The sequence below is a fragment of the Schistocerca piceifrons genome, chromosome 1 (assembly GCF_021461385.2).
Source record: "Schistocerca piceifrons isolate TAMUIC-IGC-003096 chromosome 1, iqSchPice1.1, whole genome shotgun sequence".
NCBI lineage: Eukaryota > Metazoa > Arthropoda > Insecta > Orthoptera > Acrididae > Schistocerca > Schistocerca piceifrons.
Genome location: NC_060138.1, coordinates 214847853 through 214865956, shown reverse-complemented (window position 1 = coordinate 214865956; position 18104 = coordinate 214847853). Strand labels below are relative to the sequence as shown.

The window sequence follows — 18104 nt, the reverse complement described above, 5'->3', positions numbered from 1 at the left end:
CTGTTCCCACACCCCCTCATCCTTTTACCCTCTCCCAATTCATGTTCCCACATCAGCTTCAGCATGCATCTCACCTCACTGGCTCAGACACCTGTGCATCACATACATAGCCCAAGTACTTACCACCCCTCTCTCCTACATTCCTAGCCAGAAAACTGGCTGCCTCCCTCCAAGCTACTAACCACCCCTCCCACCTCTCCCTTCCTCTACGCACTCCACATGACATTTTGTATTTGTAGCATATTTTCACATTAATGTTTCAGAGATGTTAGACTAAGCCACTATAGTTTCTTTAAATTTGTATGACATTTTATTGTGGCTATAATAATTGTTCTTCAGTAATTACCTATGAAAATAATAGGCATTCCCAAGGAAATGTTAAAGACACTCTGCTGTTCCAGATCTATATAAATGATTTAGGAGACAATCAGAGCAGTTGTTTGCATTGTTTGCAGGTGATGTTGTCATTTACTGTCTAGCAATGTCATCAGAAGATCTAAAGAAATTGTGAAATGGTTTTGCAAGATACCTGTGTGGTGCAAAGTGTGGCAGTTGACATTGAATAATAAATAGTGTCAGGTCTTCCATGTGAGAACTTCAAAGAATTCCATTAAATTTTAGTTACACAATAAACCACACAAATTTAAAAGTTATCAATGCAACTAAATACCTAGGGATTATAAATTCAAACAGCCTAAATTGGATCCTTCACATACATAATGTTGTGGGTGCGAAAGCAAGCAAAGATGTATTTTATTGGCAGAACAGTTTAAAGATGCACCAAATCTACTAAATAGACTGAATACACTATACCTATCCATCATATTCTGGAGTACTGCTGCTTGGTTTGGAATCCATACCACATGGGATTGATGGAGGACATTGAAAATGTCCAAAGAAGAGCAACTTGTTTGGTATTATTGGGTAAGAGGAGAGAGATGCAAATTGGGGAGGCAATCATTAAAACAATGGCAATTTTGATGCTGAGAGATCTTTTCACAAAATTTCAATCACCAACTTCCTCCTCCAAATGCAAAAGTGTTTTTTTTTTATTTGAGAGAGGAACAGTTGACAATATTCTGAAAATGGTTCTCTGATTCCTCTGCTAATAACTTAAGTGCGAGTTGCAGAGTAGTCATATATGGTATAATTAGACAGATAAAAAGTCAACTCACTGAGCAGTGGCAGAAAAAAACGCATATAAAAGCTAAGGAAATATGCAAGTTTTGGGGCTAGTGGCTCCTTCTTCTGGCAGAAAGGTTGAAGGGAAAGGAAGAGGGATGAAGCAAAGGGACTGGTGAGGTTTAGGAAATCAAGAGAGTTATGTAAAAGGTTGCCCAAAACTCTGAGCTCAGGGAAGACTTACCGGAGGCGATGAGAAGGAAAGACTAATTATTAGGGATTGGACTGAACAAGATTTGAATGCCTGAGAGCTCAGTGGCAGAAGATATGGTAATGAAAACACAGAGATTACTGACAAAACATTGTGCAGGAGCTAATAAGAATGGAAAGCGAAGTGCATTATATGTGGTAGAGGTTGGGGGGGGGGGGGGGGGTTGTAAGAAAAAGTAGACAGGTAAGGAAATAAAAGATATAGAAAAATGAAAGGGAGTGAACAAAGGAATAGTTACTGAGAAGAAATGCCAAGACCAAAGAAATTAATGTAAATTAAGACCAGGTGGGTGGTGAGAACTAAGTTCCTCCTGCAGAATTCTACATCTTCATCTACATTTACAGTCTGCAAACCATTGTGAATTGCATGGTGGGGAGTACGTTCCATTCTAACAGTTATTAGGGTTTATTCCTGTTCCATTCACTTACAGAGTGTGGGAAGTATCCAGAATGAAATTTTCACTCTGCAGCGGAGTGTGCACTGATATGAAACTTCCTGGCAGATTAAAACTGTGTGCCTGACTGAGACTCGAACTCAGGACCTTTGCCTTTTGCAGGCAAGTGCTCTAGTTCTGCTAGGTCTGCAGAAGAGCTTCTGTGAAGCTTGGAAGGTAGGAGACGAGGTACTGGCAGAAGTAAAGCTGTGAGGTCGGGGCAAGAGTCGTGCTTGAGTAGCTTAGATGGTAGAGCACTTGCCTGCGAAAGGCAAAGGTCCCGAGGTCAAGCCTCGGTCCCGCACAGATTTAATCTGCCAGGAAGTTTCATATTTGTGTGAAGTATGATTGCCTGAATGCTTTTGTGCATGCTGTAATTATTCTAATGTTACCTCAAGATCCCTATGTGAGCAATACATAGGGGGTTGTAGGATATTCTTACAGTCATCATTTAAAGCTAGTTCTTGAAACTTTGTTAGTAGACTTTCTTGAGATAGTTTATGTCCATCTTCAAAAGCCTGCTAGTCCAGTTTCTTCAGTATCTCTGTGACATTCTCCCATGGATCCAACAAGCCTATGACCATTCATGCTGCCCTTCTCTATATATGTTCAGTGTCCCTGTTAGTCCTATTTGGTATGGGTCCCACTCACTTGAACAATATTCTAGAATTAGTCACATGAGTAATTTATAAGCAATCTCCTTTGTTGACTGATTGCACTTTCTCAGTATCCTACCAATAAACCAAAGTCCACCACCTGCTTCAACCATGACTGAGCCTATGCGATCATTCCCTTTAATATCCCTAAAAAGTTTTATAACTTTATTACTAGGTCTGCATCATGATTACATACCTCTGAGTAATTAATAAGTTTTCTTCTATATAAGGAAAAATGTTTACAGTATATATAATACATAAAGCAGGATTATTTTGTCCATTCACTTTGGTCACTACTGAAGAATTTTCCAATGGAGTATAATGGGTACTCTTTCAGGTTCTGTGCAGGGAATGGCCATGGTGGCAGGGATTTCACTTCTCAGGACAATGAGTTGAACATTTTTAAAGCAACCAGTGGAAAATTATGTTGCATTCCAGCCGTTCAACAGCTTGGTATATCAATGTTCCTGTTGTTGTGGGTGTCATGATCATGTATGTTGGCCTCATGCTGACAACCCCTTGGCGTTCTTTTGCACTGATGAGGCATAAAAGTACATGCTGGCTGAAGACTGTTATTGTTCCTAACCGGATGAATATAGGCTTGCAGTGCTCCAGTCTTTTACTTGATGCAATGATTCTGATTGCTTTCTTTTGTAGCATCAATAGATCCTTGCAACCTGCAGAATGTCCCTATGACAGTAGGTCATAATTTATGTGGCTATGAAATAGTGCATAATAAATTTCCTTTAATTTACATCTATGGTCACAAACTTTTTGTTCACAAATTACCAGTTTTGGTCTATAATGACCATCTTCAGATCTGTGTTTTATAAAAACAGTGTCCTGATGTACTGCAGCCATTTGTGTTTTTATAAAACACAGATCTTAAGATGATCATTATAGACCAAAACCGGTTATCTGCGAACAAAAAAGTTTCTGACTGTAGATGTAAATTAAAGGAAATTTTATTCTATATACGGGCCACTGTTCCATTCGGGACAATGTCGCAGCTTGTGAAACTAGTGCATAATACTCTGTTACACGGTATGGGTCAGTTGATACACCTTTTAGTCTCCTCAGGAGGTATACTACATGGGAAAACTTGGAACTGACATACAGTGTGCGCTCATTCATTGATAGTTTGCTGTCACTGATGAATCCCGGCAGTTTGACAGCATCATATTATTGTGGCATCCAATGTTGCTAAGGCTGTACCAGATGATGTGTTTTGTCTTCATTCATTTTAATTTTATTGTCAATGAACCATTCCCTGATGTTTTCAAAGAGCACATTTGTTTCTTGCAGAGCTTGTGCAGCAGTTTCACTTTCACAAAAAAGAGTGGTGTCATCAGCAAACTGTAAAATGTGATTGTTACATCTCAGATCGTAGACATAAATAAGAAAGAGGAGAGGTCCTGTGACAAACCCCTGGGGTACACCATGCTCCAATTTTTTCCTTGGGATATTGCTTCATGAACTGACGCTACCTGATTTCGTTTTTCAAGACAGGATTTAACAGCAGCCAGCACAACACCTAGAATATCATAACACTTTAATTAAGTAAGCAGTATTTTGTATGAAATGCAGTCAAATGTCTTGCTGAGGTCACAGAGTGTCAGTGCCACAATTTTCCCTGTGTTCAAACCCTTGCCTTATCTTCCTAATCAAGTCCATCTGCTGTAACCACTGACTTTCTCCTGCAACAACCATGCTGTGTGTCCTGAAAGAGTTTATTGTCTTTGATGTAATTTTGTGGCTGTTGTTTCATCATAAACTTCATAACTTTAGCTAGGGATGGGGATTGTGGAAACTGATCTGAAACTGGGTACTTCACACGGGTCACCTTTTTTGTAGATTTACACCCAGATATTTGTATGTGTTGGCCAATTACAACAATGAATAACTGATATTATAGTAGTAGCAAATTAAGTCTATTCATTTTGTGAAGTGCACAGTTTTACATTTTGAACATTTAAAGCTAGTTGCCAGTCTCTGCACCACTTTGTAATCTTATTAAGACCTGACTGAACATTTATGCAGCTTCTTTCCGACAGTGCTTTATTATAGATAACTGCATCTTCTGCAAAAAGACTGAGGTTACTATTAGTATTGTTTGCAAAGGTCATTAATATACAGCATGGACAAAAAGCGCCCCAACACACTTCCCTCGGGCACATCTGATGTTACTTCTACATCTGACGATGACTCTCCATCAAAGGGAAGATACTATGTCGTCCCTACCAAAAAGGTCCTTAATCCAGTCACAAATTTCACTTATTACCTCATATAACTGTACTTTTGACCATAATTTTAGGTATGGTACTGAGTCAAATGCTTTATGTAAATCAAGAAACACAGTATCTACCTGACTGCCTTGATGCATGTCATGTGAGAAAAGTGCAAGTTGGGTTTCACATGATTGATGTTTGCGAAATCCATGTTGGTTGGCATAGAGCAGACCATTCTGTTTGAGATACCTCATTATGTTTGAGCTCAGAATATGTTCTCTACAACAAATTGATGTCATGGATATTGGATGATAGTTTTGTGGATCACTGCTACTACTCTTCTTGTAGACAGATTTGACCCATGCTTTTTTTTCCAAGAAATGGGCATGGTTTTATGTTCAAGGGTTCTACAATAGATTAGTGTTAGAAGAGGGGCAAAATCAACTGCAAATTCAGTATAGAATCTGATAGGAGTACCATTGGGTCTCGGATCTTTGTTCAATTTTAATGGTTTCAGCTGTTTCTCAACACTACTGATACTAATACTTATTTCATTCATGTTTACAATGGTATTGGGATTAAATTGAAGCAATTCTTCTGGATTTTCCTTTGTAAAGAAACATTTGAAACTGGAGTTGACCATTTCAGTTTTTGCTTTGCTACCATCAATTTCTGTTCCTGTCTTATTCACTAGAGACTGGGCACTAACTTAGGTGCCACTAACAACCTATACATACAGCCAGAATATCTTTGGATTTTGTAAGAGATCATTTCACAATATTCTGCCACAGTAGTCACTGTAGGCTTCGTGCATTGCTCTCTTGACAGTCAAATACATCAGTTCTAAGAAACTGGTTTCAGGGTGAAAAATCTAGATGGCACATCTGATGAAACAGGTCATAACTGAAAACAGGTCACAACTGTCATGTTGTAGAGCATGCCCTGCCAATATACAACATACCAATGTAGAAGATTGAAAAATGTTCACGTAACAGCTGATACATAATGTATTGTTTCACAGGTGGCTCTCCCTCTGATAGGATATGTTTTGCTAGTTACAGGGCTGGTGTAGGTTGTGGTAGGAAGATGCAAAGGGCAAGTCTAACAGCAGGGATGGTCTCAGGGGTAAAAGATGTGGGGTAGGGAAATGGGTGCAAGAGGAGCATAGAGTCTGACCAGGATATTGTGGAAATCTTTTTTTTGGCAGAGGGGTAGGGGGCAAAAAGCTATTCTAGGTGTGGTGGACAAGGTGTCAAACATAATGGACCTCATTTCAGGGCGTGATTTTAAGAAGTCATATATTTGTCAACATAGCTGATTAATGCATTCAAGACCAGGGTAGTGCTGAGTGCCAAGAGGTGTACTCCTAAGTTCATTTTTGGAGTGATCAGCAGTACAAGGATTGGATATGATGGCCTACTAAATCTGCTTTTGAATTAGGCTGATCTAGTAATTATGTCCAGTGAAGACTGAGATGAGAATTGTGGTTTACTGCTGTAAAGATCCTTGGTGAGAATGAGATCAATGTCAAGGAAAGTGATATGATATTCAGAATAGGACCATGTGAAATTTAAATGGGAAAATGTATTCAGAGATTCCAAAAATTTTAACAGGTCAGCCTCATCATGAGTCCATAAGGCAGTGGTATCATCAATGTATTTAAACTAAGCCAGGAGATGAACGATTATGGATTCCTGTAAAGCCTCCTCCAAGTAACCTCTGATAAGGTTGGCATATAAAGGAGCCATCCTGATTCCCATGGCTGTGTTCCTGATCTGTTTGTCTCTCTGCTCCTGAAAGAAAAAGGTAGTTATTTGTGAGTATAAAGTTGGGAGTAGGGAGGAAATCATAGGTTTGGAATCAGGTGGGCACTGGTTGTAATGTTCAGCAGCAGCCAAATCATGTGTATGGAAGATGTTGGAGAAGAGGGAGGAGGCATCAATGGTAACAAGCAAAGTGTGGTATGATAGTGGTTGAGAACAAAAGTATCCTCTGCTATGCACTCCACAATGGTTTGCAGAGTATAGATGTAGTTGTACAATGCTCTCAATCTCTCATCTAAGGCGTTCTTTCCCCCTGAATTATCTTTGTTATCCAATGGTCTCACTTTCACCCTAAACCTGTTTTGTTGAAGGACCTACAGGTAGTAACACTTCGCAACCCAATCCAAAACTCTTTCCAACAGCAGATCCAACAATGAACCTTGCCTTGAACAGTTCTGACCACGATCCCAGCTTGATCTACCACCACTATCTCAAAATCACCCTTTACAGCTCTTCCAAAAATTCCCAACGTTTTGCATTGCTTTATAAGCTTTTCTCAGGTCCCTAAAACATGAACCTAACATGTTCTGCAAAACTCCAGACTCTTCATTCCCTAAAAACTGATGACTCCATCATTACCCTCCCAATGGACGAGAGATCTTCCACTGTGGTACTTTATCAAAAGGAGTATGCAACTGAGGGTCTACACTAGGTGTCTAACACTTCTACATACAGGATCTGCCATGAAGATCCCATCTGTGTGATAAAAACTCACTTACAGTTCATCCTTAAAACCTCAGGTCCCTCACAAAGACTGATAGCTCAATCCATAGAACTTCTTACCTCACCCAAGCCAGACACTCCCAACTTTTGCTTTCTTCTTAAGATACGCAAGCCCAATCACCCTGGCTATCCCATAGTTGCTTACTTCAGGGCACCCACTGAACTTATATCTGCCTTAGGTTATCAACATCTGCAAACTATAGTATAAAGATGACACCAACCATTTCCTTGATCATCTGAAATCTGTGCTCATCCCATTCTGACATCAAACCTTGTTTGTCATCATTGATGTCTCTTCCCTCTATTCCAACATCCCCCATGTACACAGTCTGCCTGCTGCTGAACATTACCTCAACCAATGCCCATCTCATTCCAAATCTATTATGTGCTTCCTTCTCACTTTAATCAACTTTATACTCACAAATAACTACTTTACCTTTGAGAAGCAGACATACAAACAGAACAGGGGCATGTGACCTTGGGAACCAGGATGGCTCCTACCTATCCCAACCATTCCATGGGTCTCTTGGAGGGGGCTTTCCTAAGAGCCATAAGCCTTCAGGTCCTGGTCTGGTTTAGATACAATGATGACACAGTGGGGCAGACCTGTAAAAAAGTCTTTAATCTCTAAATACATTCACCCAATTAAGTTTTACATGATTCTATTCTGAATCCCATGCCACTTTACTTGATGCTGACCTCATCCACACTGAATGTCAGCTACATACTTCTGTTCACATAAACCTACAAACAGCCAACAGTACTTACATTCTGACAGTTGCCACCCTTTCCGTGTCAAATGTTCCCTTCCATACTGCATTGGTATTTGAGGCAAATGGATTTGTTCAGACGCTGACTCTTTACTGCAATAGATGCTGACTCTTTACTGCAACAAACCACAATTATCACCTCAATCTTCACTGGACATAATTACTTCACCGGCCTAGTTAAGAAGGGTCATCACATCCAATCCTGATACTGCTGATCACTGCAAAATATAACTTGGGAGTACAGCTCTTGTCACTCAATACTATCCTGGTCTCAAATGCATTAATTAGCTTAATCAACAAGGCTCAACAAGGCTATGACTTCTTAAAATCATGCCCTGAAATGAGGTCCATTATGTCTGACTTTTGCCTACCACACCTAGAATAGATTCCCCCCCAACCCCCCCCCCCCCCCCCCCATCCTAAAACAAAAGATCTTCAGATTATCCTGGTCAGAGCATATATTCCTCTTGCACTCATTCCCATACCCCATCGCTCCTACCCCTGTGACTGTCCCTGCTGTTAGACTTGCCCTCGGCACCCTCCTACCACAACATATGGGCATAGATGGAGGATGTATACTGGCAACACACAATATCCAGTTCCACAGCACATTTTACAACATGACAGATGTGACCTGTTCCATCATACATGCTGTCTGGATTCTTCCCCCTGACATCAGTTTCTCAGAACTCCACAGATTGGAACTGGTGTTACAACATGTCCTTGGTCCTCACCACCCACATTGCTTTAATTTATGCTAATTTCTTTGGCCTCAGCATTCCTTCTTAGTAACTATCATTTTCTTCACTTCCTTTTAGTTTTATGACCTGCCCTATTCCCCCCACCCCCCCCCCCCTCCTCTACCATGTGTAATGCATTTAGCTTCCCACTTGTAGTAACTCTTGCATAATGTTTTGTCAGCAAGCTCCATGTTGCTTATTACCCTATCTTCTATCACTAAGTTCTCAGTCTTTCAAATTTCAGCCAGTGCAGTCCCCAATAATCAGTCTTCCCTTCTCATTGGTTCCAGTAAATCTCCTCTGACCTTATGGTTCTGGGTGACTTTTGTGTAACTCGCCTGGTTTCATAACCTCACTAGTCCTTTCTCTTCATCCCTCTTCCTTCCCCTTAACCCTTCTGCTGGAAGAAGGAGTCACTGGCTCCAAAAGATTGCACATTTCCTTAACTTTTATATATTTGTTTTCTCCTGCCACTGCTCAGTGAGTACATTTTTTACACACATAATAATATTATATTTCTGGAAACTGATTATTTTCATTGGCTGAGTAGTCATGTAGATGTAGTTGCTGAACAGATATTTTTATGTCTGTTTTCCATTAAGTTGCAAGCAGAAATTATTGTACACATTACCTGTTGTTTGGTGACTGGGATAGTACTTGGAAATACTGTCCACACAACTGATTCATTGCATCCTGGTGTTGTCAGAGAACCATGGTATCGGTAAAAAGTGTAGGTGTCTTTTGGAAGTAATCCCTGCAGGTTTATGGGATTTGCAAGCTTTTGACTAGCTCCTGGTGAAACAGAAACTTTTCTGACTGCATCTCCAATAACCTCCATTACATGACTTCCTATGTCTGACACCTGGAAAAGAGATTTTTTTTCATTCATTCTCAAGTTATCAAGCTTCAAATACTGGTCTAACTTAAAAAAAATTGCACTTCAATTACTTTAGAAATTTATTGTTATACATATATACAAGTTACTTGAACAAAAGTTTGTCAGATGAGCAGTTCATATGTTAAAGTTACTACTAAAACACTGAAGAGGCAATATTCTGAAATTTTAAAACAATCATGCTTTCCTATCAGGTGTTTTATGAAAGAGTCATAGATTCACAGAAATTAGGTTGCTCACACTCAGCTGACTAGATGATAAAAAATAATGAGTATAACATGAAACAAGGCATCCAAGATGGAGTATTCATAAAAATTGTAGGCTTCATATAAATCCAGTTTGACATGTTTCTGGTTTTGAAGTTACAAACCTTACACAAAACAGTGATAAAAAAGGTAATAACTTACATATAGCTTGCTCAACAGTCAAGTTTACAGTAATCCTTTAAAAAATTACTAAGAAATACTATCAGATTTTCTACATGAAAATGTGCTGATATTTTCTTTCTTTATCCACCCAATAAAATGTTTGGTAGTCAAACTGAAGTTTAATATCATCAAGGGGTATACCCATTCCTTCTGCTACATAACTGAAAATTTAACTCCATTATTCAAAAAGAACAAAACTACCCTGAGAATGACTGCAGGCCACTGTGGAATGCATATCAGAGGGTACTCTCAATTGAAATACATATTAGGATACCTTCCTGTTCCATTCCTTATGGAATACTGCTTAAATGCCTCTATGTGAACTGTAATTAGTAGGATGTTGTCTTTTTGGTCCCTATGGGAGCCATACATAGGGCACTGTAGTATATTCCTGGATCCCTCATTTAATACTTGTTCTTGGAATTTTGTAACTAGGCTTTTGTGGGATAATTGACATCATCATCAAGCATTTGCCAGTTTGGGTTTTTCAGCATTTTTGTGATGATTTCCCACTGGTCAGATAAATCTGTGTCTATTCATCTACATCTACATTTACATTTATACTTCGCAAGCCACCCAATGGTGTGTGGTGGAGGGTACTTAACGTGACACTGTCATTACCTCCCTTTTCTGTTCCAGTCGCGTATGGTTCACGGGAAGAACGACTGTCTGAAAGCCTCCGTGCGCGCTCGAATCTCTCTAATTTTACATTTGTGATCTCCTCGGGAGGTATAAGTAGGGGGAAGCAATATATTCGATACCTCATCCAGAAATGCACCCTCTCGAAACCTGGCGAGCAAGCTACACCGCGATGCAGAGTGCCTCTCTTGCAGAGTCTGCCACTTGAGTTTGCTAAACATCTCCGTAACGCTATCACGGTTACCAAATAACCCTGTGACGAAACGCGCCACTCTTCTTTGGATCTTCTCTATCTCCTCCGTCAAACCGATCTGGTACGGATCCCACACTGATGAGCAATATTCAAGTATAGGTCGAACGAGTGTTTTGTAATCCACCTCCTTTGTTGATGGACTACATTTTCGAAGGACTCTCCCAATGAATCTCAACCTGGTACCCGCCCTACCAACAATTAATTTTATATGATCATTCCACTTCAAATCATTCCGCATGCATACTCCCAGATATTTTACAGAAGTAACTGCTACCAGTGTTTGTTCCGCTATCATATAATCATAATATAAAGGATACTTCTTTCTATGTATTCGCAATACATTACATTTGTCTATGTTAAGGGTCAGTTGCCACTCCCTGCACCAAGTGCCTATCTGCTGCAGATCTTCCTGCATTTCGCTACAATTTTCTAATGCTACAACTTCTCTGTATACTACAGTATCATCCGCGAAAAGCCGCATGGAACTTCCAACACTATCTACTAGATCATTTATATATATTGTGAAAAGCAATGGTCCCATAACACTCCCCTGTGGCACGCAAGAGGTTACTTTAACGTCTGTAGACGTCTCTCCATTGATAACAACATGCTGTGTTCTGTTTGCTAAAAACTCTTCAATCCAGCCACACAGCTGGTCTGATATTCCATTGGCTCTTACTTTGTTTATCAGGCGACAGTGCGGAACTGTATCGAACGCCTTCCGGAAGTCAACGAAAATAGCATCTACCTGGGAGCCTGTATCTAATATTTTCTGGGTCTCATGAACAAGTAAAGCGAGTTGGGTCTCACACGATCGCTGTTTCCGGAATCCATGTTGATTCCTTCAGAGTAGATTCTGGGTTTCCAAAAACGACATGATATTCGAGCAAAAAACATGTTCTAAAATTCTACAACAGATCGACGTCAGAGATATAGGTCTATAGTTTTGCGCATCTGCTCGACGACCCTTCTTGAAGACTGGGACTACCTGTGCTCTTTTCCAATCATTTGGAACCTTCCGTTCCTCTAGAGATTTGCGGTACACGGCCATTAGAAGGGGGGCAAGTTCTTTCGTGTACTCTGTGTAGAATCGAATTGGTATTCCGTCAGGTCCAGTGGACTTTCCTCTGTTGAGTGATTCCAGTTGCTTTTCTATTCCTTGGACACTTATTTCGATGTCAGCCATTTTTTCGTTTGTGCGAGGATTTAGAGAAGGAACTGCAGTGCGGTCTTCCTCTGTGAAACAGCTTTGGAAAAAGGTGTTTAGTATTTCAGCTTTACACGTGTCATCCTCTGTTTCAATGCCATCATCATCCCGGAGTGTCTGGATCTGCTGTTTCGAGCCACTTACTGATTTAACATAAGACCAGAACTTCCTAGGATTTTCTGTCAAGTCGGTACATAGAATTTTACTTTCGAATTCACTGAACGCTTCACGCATAGCCCTCCTTACGTTAACTTTGACATCGTTTAGCTTCTGTTTGTCTGAGAGGTTTTGGCTGCGTTTAAATTTGCAGTGAAACTCTCTTTGCTTTCGCAGTAGGTTTCCTAACTTTGTTGTTGTACCACGGTGGGTTATTCCCGTCCCTCACAGTTTTACTCGGCACGTACCTGTCTAAAACGCATTTTACAATTGCCTTAAACTTTTTCCATAAACGCTCAACATTGTCAGTGATGGAACAGAAATTTTCGTTTTGATCTGTTAGGTAGTCTGAAATCTGCCTTCTATTACTCTTGCTAAACAGATAAACCTTCCTCCCTTTTTTTATATTACTATTAACTTCCATATTCAGGGATGCTGTAACGGCCTTATGATCACTGATTCCCTGTTCTGCACTTACAGAGTCGAAAAGTTCGGGTCAGTTTGTTATCAGTAGGTCCAAGATGTTATCTCCACGAGTCGGTTCTCTGTTTAATTGCTCGAGGTAATTTTCGGATAGTGCACTCAGTATAATGTCACTCGATGCTCTGTCCCTACCACCTGTCCTAAACATCTGAGTGTCCCAGTCTATATCTGGTAAATTGAAATCTCCACCTAAGACTATAACATGCTGAGAAAATTTATGTGAAATGTATTCCAAATTTTCTCTCAGTTGTTCTGCCACTAATGCTGCTGAGTCGGGAGGTCAGTAAAAGGAGCCAATTATTAACCTAGCTCGGTTGTTGAGTGTAACCTCCACCCATAATATTTCACAGGAACTATCCACTTATACTTCACTACAGGATAAACTACTACTAACAGCGACAAACACGCCACCACCGGTTGCATGCAATCTATCCTTTCTCAACACCGTCTGTGCCTTTGTAAAAATTTTGGTTGAATTTATCTCTGGCTTCAGCCAGCTTTCTGTACCTACAACGATTTCAGCTTCGGTGCTTTCTATCAGCGCTTGAAGTTCCGGTACTTTACCAATGCAGCTTCGACTGTTTACAATTACAATACCGATTGCTGCTTGGTCCCCGATTGTCCTGACTTGGCCCCGCACCCTTTGAGGCTGTTGCCCTTTCTGTACTTGCCTGAGGCCATCTAACCTAAAAAACTGCCCAGTCCACGCCACACAACCCCTGCTACCCGTGCAGCCACTTGCTGCGTGTAGTGGACTCCTGACCTATCCAGCGGAACCCGAAACCCCACCACCCTATGCTGTGCTTCTCTGTATAAGTTCAATATCCCCTGTCAATACTATTTGGTGTGGGTCTGACGCACTTGAGTAATATTCTAGGAGTGATTGCACAAATGTTTTGTAAGCGATGTCCTTTGTAGAATGACTGTATTTTTCCAATATCCTACCAAAACACTAAAGTCTGGCGTCTGCTTTATCTACGGATGATTCTACATGATCATTCCATTCCATATCCTCACAAACTGTTACGTTCACGTATGTCGGGGGCGGCCAAGATTTTGGCTCACGGGTCATGCCCAGGCTCATGTACCAAGGCACTCAGCCTGACTGGCATGTTTTTCCTATTGCCATGCCACACTGTCTGAGAGTGAGGAGGGGGAAGAGGGGGAAATCTGTGAACACACCACATTTAAATTGCAATACAGTTGTTTTATATTTCACATTTCTTAACAACATAGATCACAAACAAAACAAATTTTCAGTATTATTTGATTATTTTTGATGTGCTGAAGACATAATTTGGTACAAACTGTCAGCATATGGACAGATGCAGAAAATTTCAGCGTTTGGCACTCAAGTTGCTGTGTAATTGTGACTTATTTAGTTTCACAATGGAAAGAAGGTCTTTCACACATATATGTCCTTACCAGGCAGGATTGCTTGAATATAGAGACAGGCAGATTGATAGAGAGACAGACAGACAGAGAGAGAGAGAGAGAGAGAGAGAGAGAGAGAGAGAAGATCCAATGAAGAGTGGTGCATCTCATCATGGGATCTTTTGGCTGCTGCAAGAGCATTACAGAAATGTTCAACAAACTTCAGAGGCAGGCACTATAAGAAAGGCATTGTGCATCACAGATAGGTTTACTACTGCAGTTTCATGTGAGCACTTTCTGGGAAGAGTCGGAGAACATATTACTTCCTCCCACATTCATCTCACTAAATGACCGTGATGAGAAAATCTGAGAAATTAGAGCTAAGACAGAGGCTCACCAACAAATATTCTTCCCACATGCCATTTGCAAGTGGAACAGGAATTGGGGGAGGGAGAGTGGTAACAGAAGTACCCTCCGCCACACACTTTTAGGTGGGTTGTGCAGCATAATGCAGATGTAGATGTAGACTTGAAAGCTAAGTTGAACATGTCTGCTGTTGCTTTGTTTCCCATAATTTTAGTGTCTTTGTGATCCACGAGTGTCTGGACGCTAACTTTGGTGCCACAACCAGACTTTTACATACGATCAGAATTTCTTTGAGTTTCATGACAGAGATATCATTAAGATTCTGCTCCAGTTATCATTGAAAGTTTCACACATTAGCCTTGTGATACTCTCTGTTTATATTTCTATGCTTCATTTTATGCCTTTTGTGCAGTAGTTACAATTTCTTTAGAAGTTTATTTCAGAGATTGTATAACATGGAGGGATCCTCTCATCATGAACTGGTTACATATCTATCCAGTACTTGGTTAATTATTCTTGTAAGCTTGAGTCACCATTCCTTTACATGTTTATCCCCGGAGCTTAAAGTACTGAATTCCTCCTTGAGATTGACACCACACCACATGCCCATCTTTCTATTTGTTTTACTTCCCCTTTGTATTCTGTTAGTCATAACTGCTACAACTGGCTGGTGGTCACTAATACCAGTTTCAATGTGAACATCCTTAAAGATGTCAGGTCTGTTGCCATTAACATTTATATTTTTTAAAGCAAGAGTGGGCTTCCACACTATCTATTCTAGGTAATTTTCAGGGAGAGCATTTATCACTGTTATACAAGATGTCTTGCTGCTGTGCCCCCCCTCCCCCCATTTAATAAACTATTTATTGATGGATAGTTAAAAATGGATAGTTAAAAGTGTTTTCTAACAATGATAGAATGGCTGGGGAACACAGCAAGCTGAGGTTTTCTGTAAAGTTTTCAGTTACATGCTGGAGTGACTCTGGTGGTTGAAATGGCCCAGTTACATGTTTGTGCTCCACATTGATATTGAGTCTTGTCCAAATGATCTCACACACAGCTTCTACTTCTGTCTTAGTAGATTCGAGTTTTTTTGTCTACTGTGACAAATACACTACTTTCCACCAGAGTCAGAACTTGGGGGCCATGGTCAGTTCTGGGGACAATGCTGCACACTATAGCTTCATTGGAACTCAGTAAGCTAGTCTGGTCTTCTCAACCTTCTCTGCCAGCTGTTGGAATGAACCAATTATAGTCCCAGAGTTCAGATGACAGGTGTCATTTTTTCCAGCATGCATCACGATCTGTAGTTAGCTGTACCCTGTTCCCTCCGTGGTTGCTGCCACTGTCTTATAACCATGATAAATTAGGCCCTGAGCCACACACAAGAGTGCACAAGGTGACCCTATCCATTGCTACCATTGCTCTAATACCATATAGGGATACCATCGAAATACTGTGTGGAAGACCAGAGGTTACCTTTGCAACAGAATTTAGTGTCTCAGGAATGGAGAAGATGGGAATAACCCTGTCAGCAACAGGCAAAAGACAGACAACAAGGTTTCCAAATGGGTCACATGATTGTAATTTTATCATTAATGTTCACATTCTGTTTTTCTAACATTTAAAGCATTCTTATTTTGTGTTGGTTTGTTTTTCTTTGTGCTGTTTTCTTTATTCTGTTCTTATCACATGAAAGAGCAATCTCTGAATCTGAAAGAGTGAAATTAAGTTTGGTTTTGAATGTTTGTATCAGTTATCTCATTAAATTCAAGATTGGTGGTCACAGTAATTTTCATCTCCAATTTCTATCTTGCTAAGGCCAGTCAACACATTGTCCAGTTACCTAGCTCTTAGTTGACCCTTCCTTTTGGTGGAATACAATCTGCCTTTTGTTATTTGTTTGAGCAGCCTGTCATCTGCCACCCTCTCCATATGTTCTAAATGGTGCATTCTTTGAGTTCTGATGAGTTTCAGTATGACTTCCTTTTGTTCAAGCTGTTGTATTTCATGGTTGTACCTTACTCTTCAACTCCCAGCTTGCCCACACACACCCATAAATTTTTCACAGGAGTTTTCTTTCAGATGCCTTATGTTGCTCATACCTGCTTCTGTCATTGTCCACATTTCTGACCCATATGTAACAACTGGTCATACAGGGAAATAATATAGTCTTAACTTGGTTGCTCTTGTAATTTGAGAATTATTAAATACCTTTAAGTTTACATAACAGGCTTTATTTTCTGTTTGTATCCTTTCTTTAACACAGTGTTTTTCAACCTTTTTTAGTACGCAACCCCTTTCCAAGTAAAAATATTCTGGCGACTCCCAGAACCATAATAAAAGTATGTGAGCGATTTCAAAGACAATGTATTTAATTTTATTTCTATTGATACTATACTGATTGAAAAACCAAATGTAATGTGAAAAGAGGTTACAGTGCCCTGCTGGCAGAGATATAATTATATTCTTTGTGGCAGTACAGGCGTGGGGGGTGAGAAGGCGTCAGTGGGGGCATAGTTGCACATTTTCGGTCACTAAAATCAGTTATCAGAGTATGCCAGCAAGTATGGATGGGATTATTGTCTTTGCACTTCGCTCTGAGTGAGCATAAAATGGACAAGTTTCTTAACAGATCTGTGCAGCCCTCCAAGTGTGGTACAAGTGGCTGTGGCAGAAGCGAATAAAAAAAAGACTTTATGATGACATATGATGACAGTTATCTTGCAACTGCTTTGTCCTGTGACCGTGACCCCCCAGGCAATTGTGACCCACAGATTGAAAAACCATATTATTAACACTGGTGAAAAGGACACCAAGGTAATGGAAGCAGCTGACAGCTTTAAAAAATGAGGGAACTTCAGCTCATATGGTTTGTTTCTGAAATGGCCATCTGCATGTACTTCTTCTTCTTCTTTTTCTTCTTCTTCTTCTTCTTCTTCTTCTTCTTCTTTTTCTGCTTCCATTCTGTACATTTCTTTAAAGTTGTTTATATCTTTTAGCATGATTGCAAACTCATCTGCATATGCACATATCTGACTGGATTTCATCATTGTTCTCCCTATCTTGTCTATTTTTTTGTGCCAGACTATGCAGTACTAAGTTAAATAGGACTGAAGGGGGACCATCACCTTTTATACATTTATGAAATTATAATCTTCCTACACAGCAGACAAAAATATTTGACCACACATACAGTATGAGAATCAAAAAGAATTTCTGCTACCCACATATCAATTGAAATTACATGCACAGATTGTAAAGTATATGGAAGGAAAATATATAATAAATATGTAAATAGTTTAATCGTATGTTGACAACCTCTGCAGGAGTGATTTGTAGAAGGTTTTAGTATATTAGTTGAGTCTTCATTTAATACCAGTTCTTGAATCTTTGTACATAGGCTTTCGCAGGGCAACTGTTGTGTATCTTCAAAGACCAGTTAATTCTGGTTCTTCTGGGATTTCTATGACACACTCCTGTGTGTCAATCAAACCTGTGACTATTCGTTCTGCCATTCTCTGTGTATGTTCATGT

At 40.0% G+C, this 18104-nt stretch overlaps 1 protein-coding gene across 1 annotated transcript in view; it reads right to left on the bottom strand.

Annotated features, from left to right (window-relative positions):
- LOC124787441 (putative carbonic anhydrase 3) overlaps nucleotides 1-18104 on the bottom strand; it is a 508783-nt gene that overhangs the window by 44828 nt on the left and 445851 nt on the right. The window contains exon 6 of the mRNA XM_047254340.1: nucleotides 9398-9628. Coding sequence (XP_047110296.1) covers nucleotides 9398-9628 — 231 coding nt within the window. The remainder of the gene's footprint in view (nucleotides 1-9397; nucleotides 9629-18104) is intronic.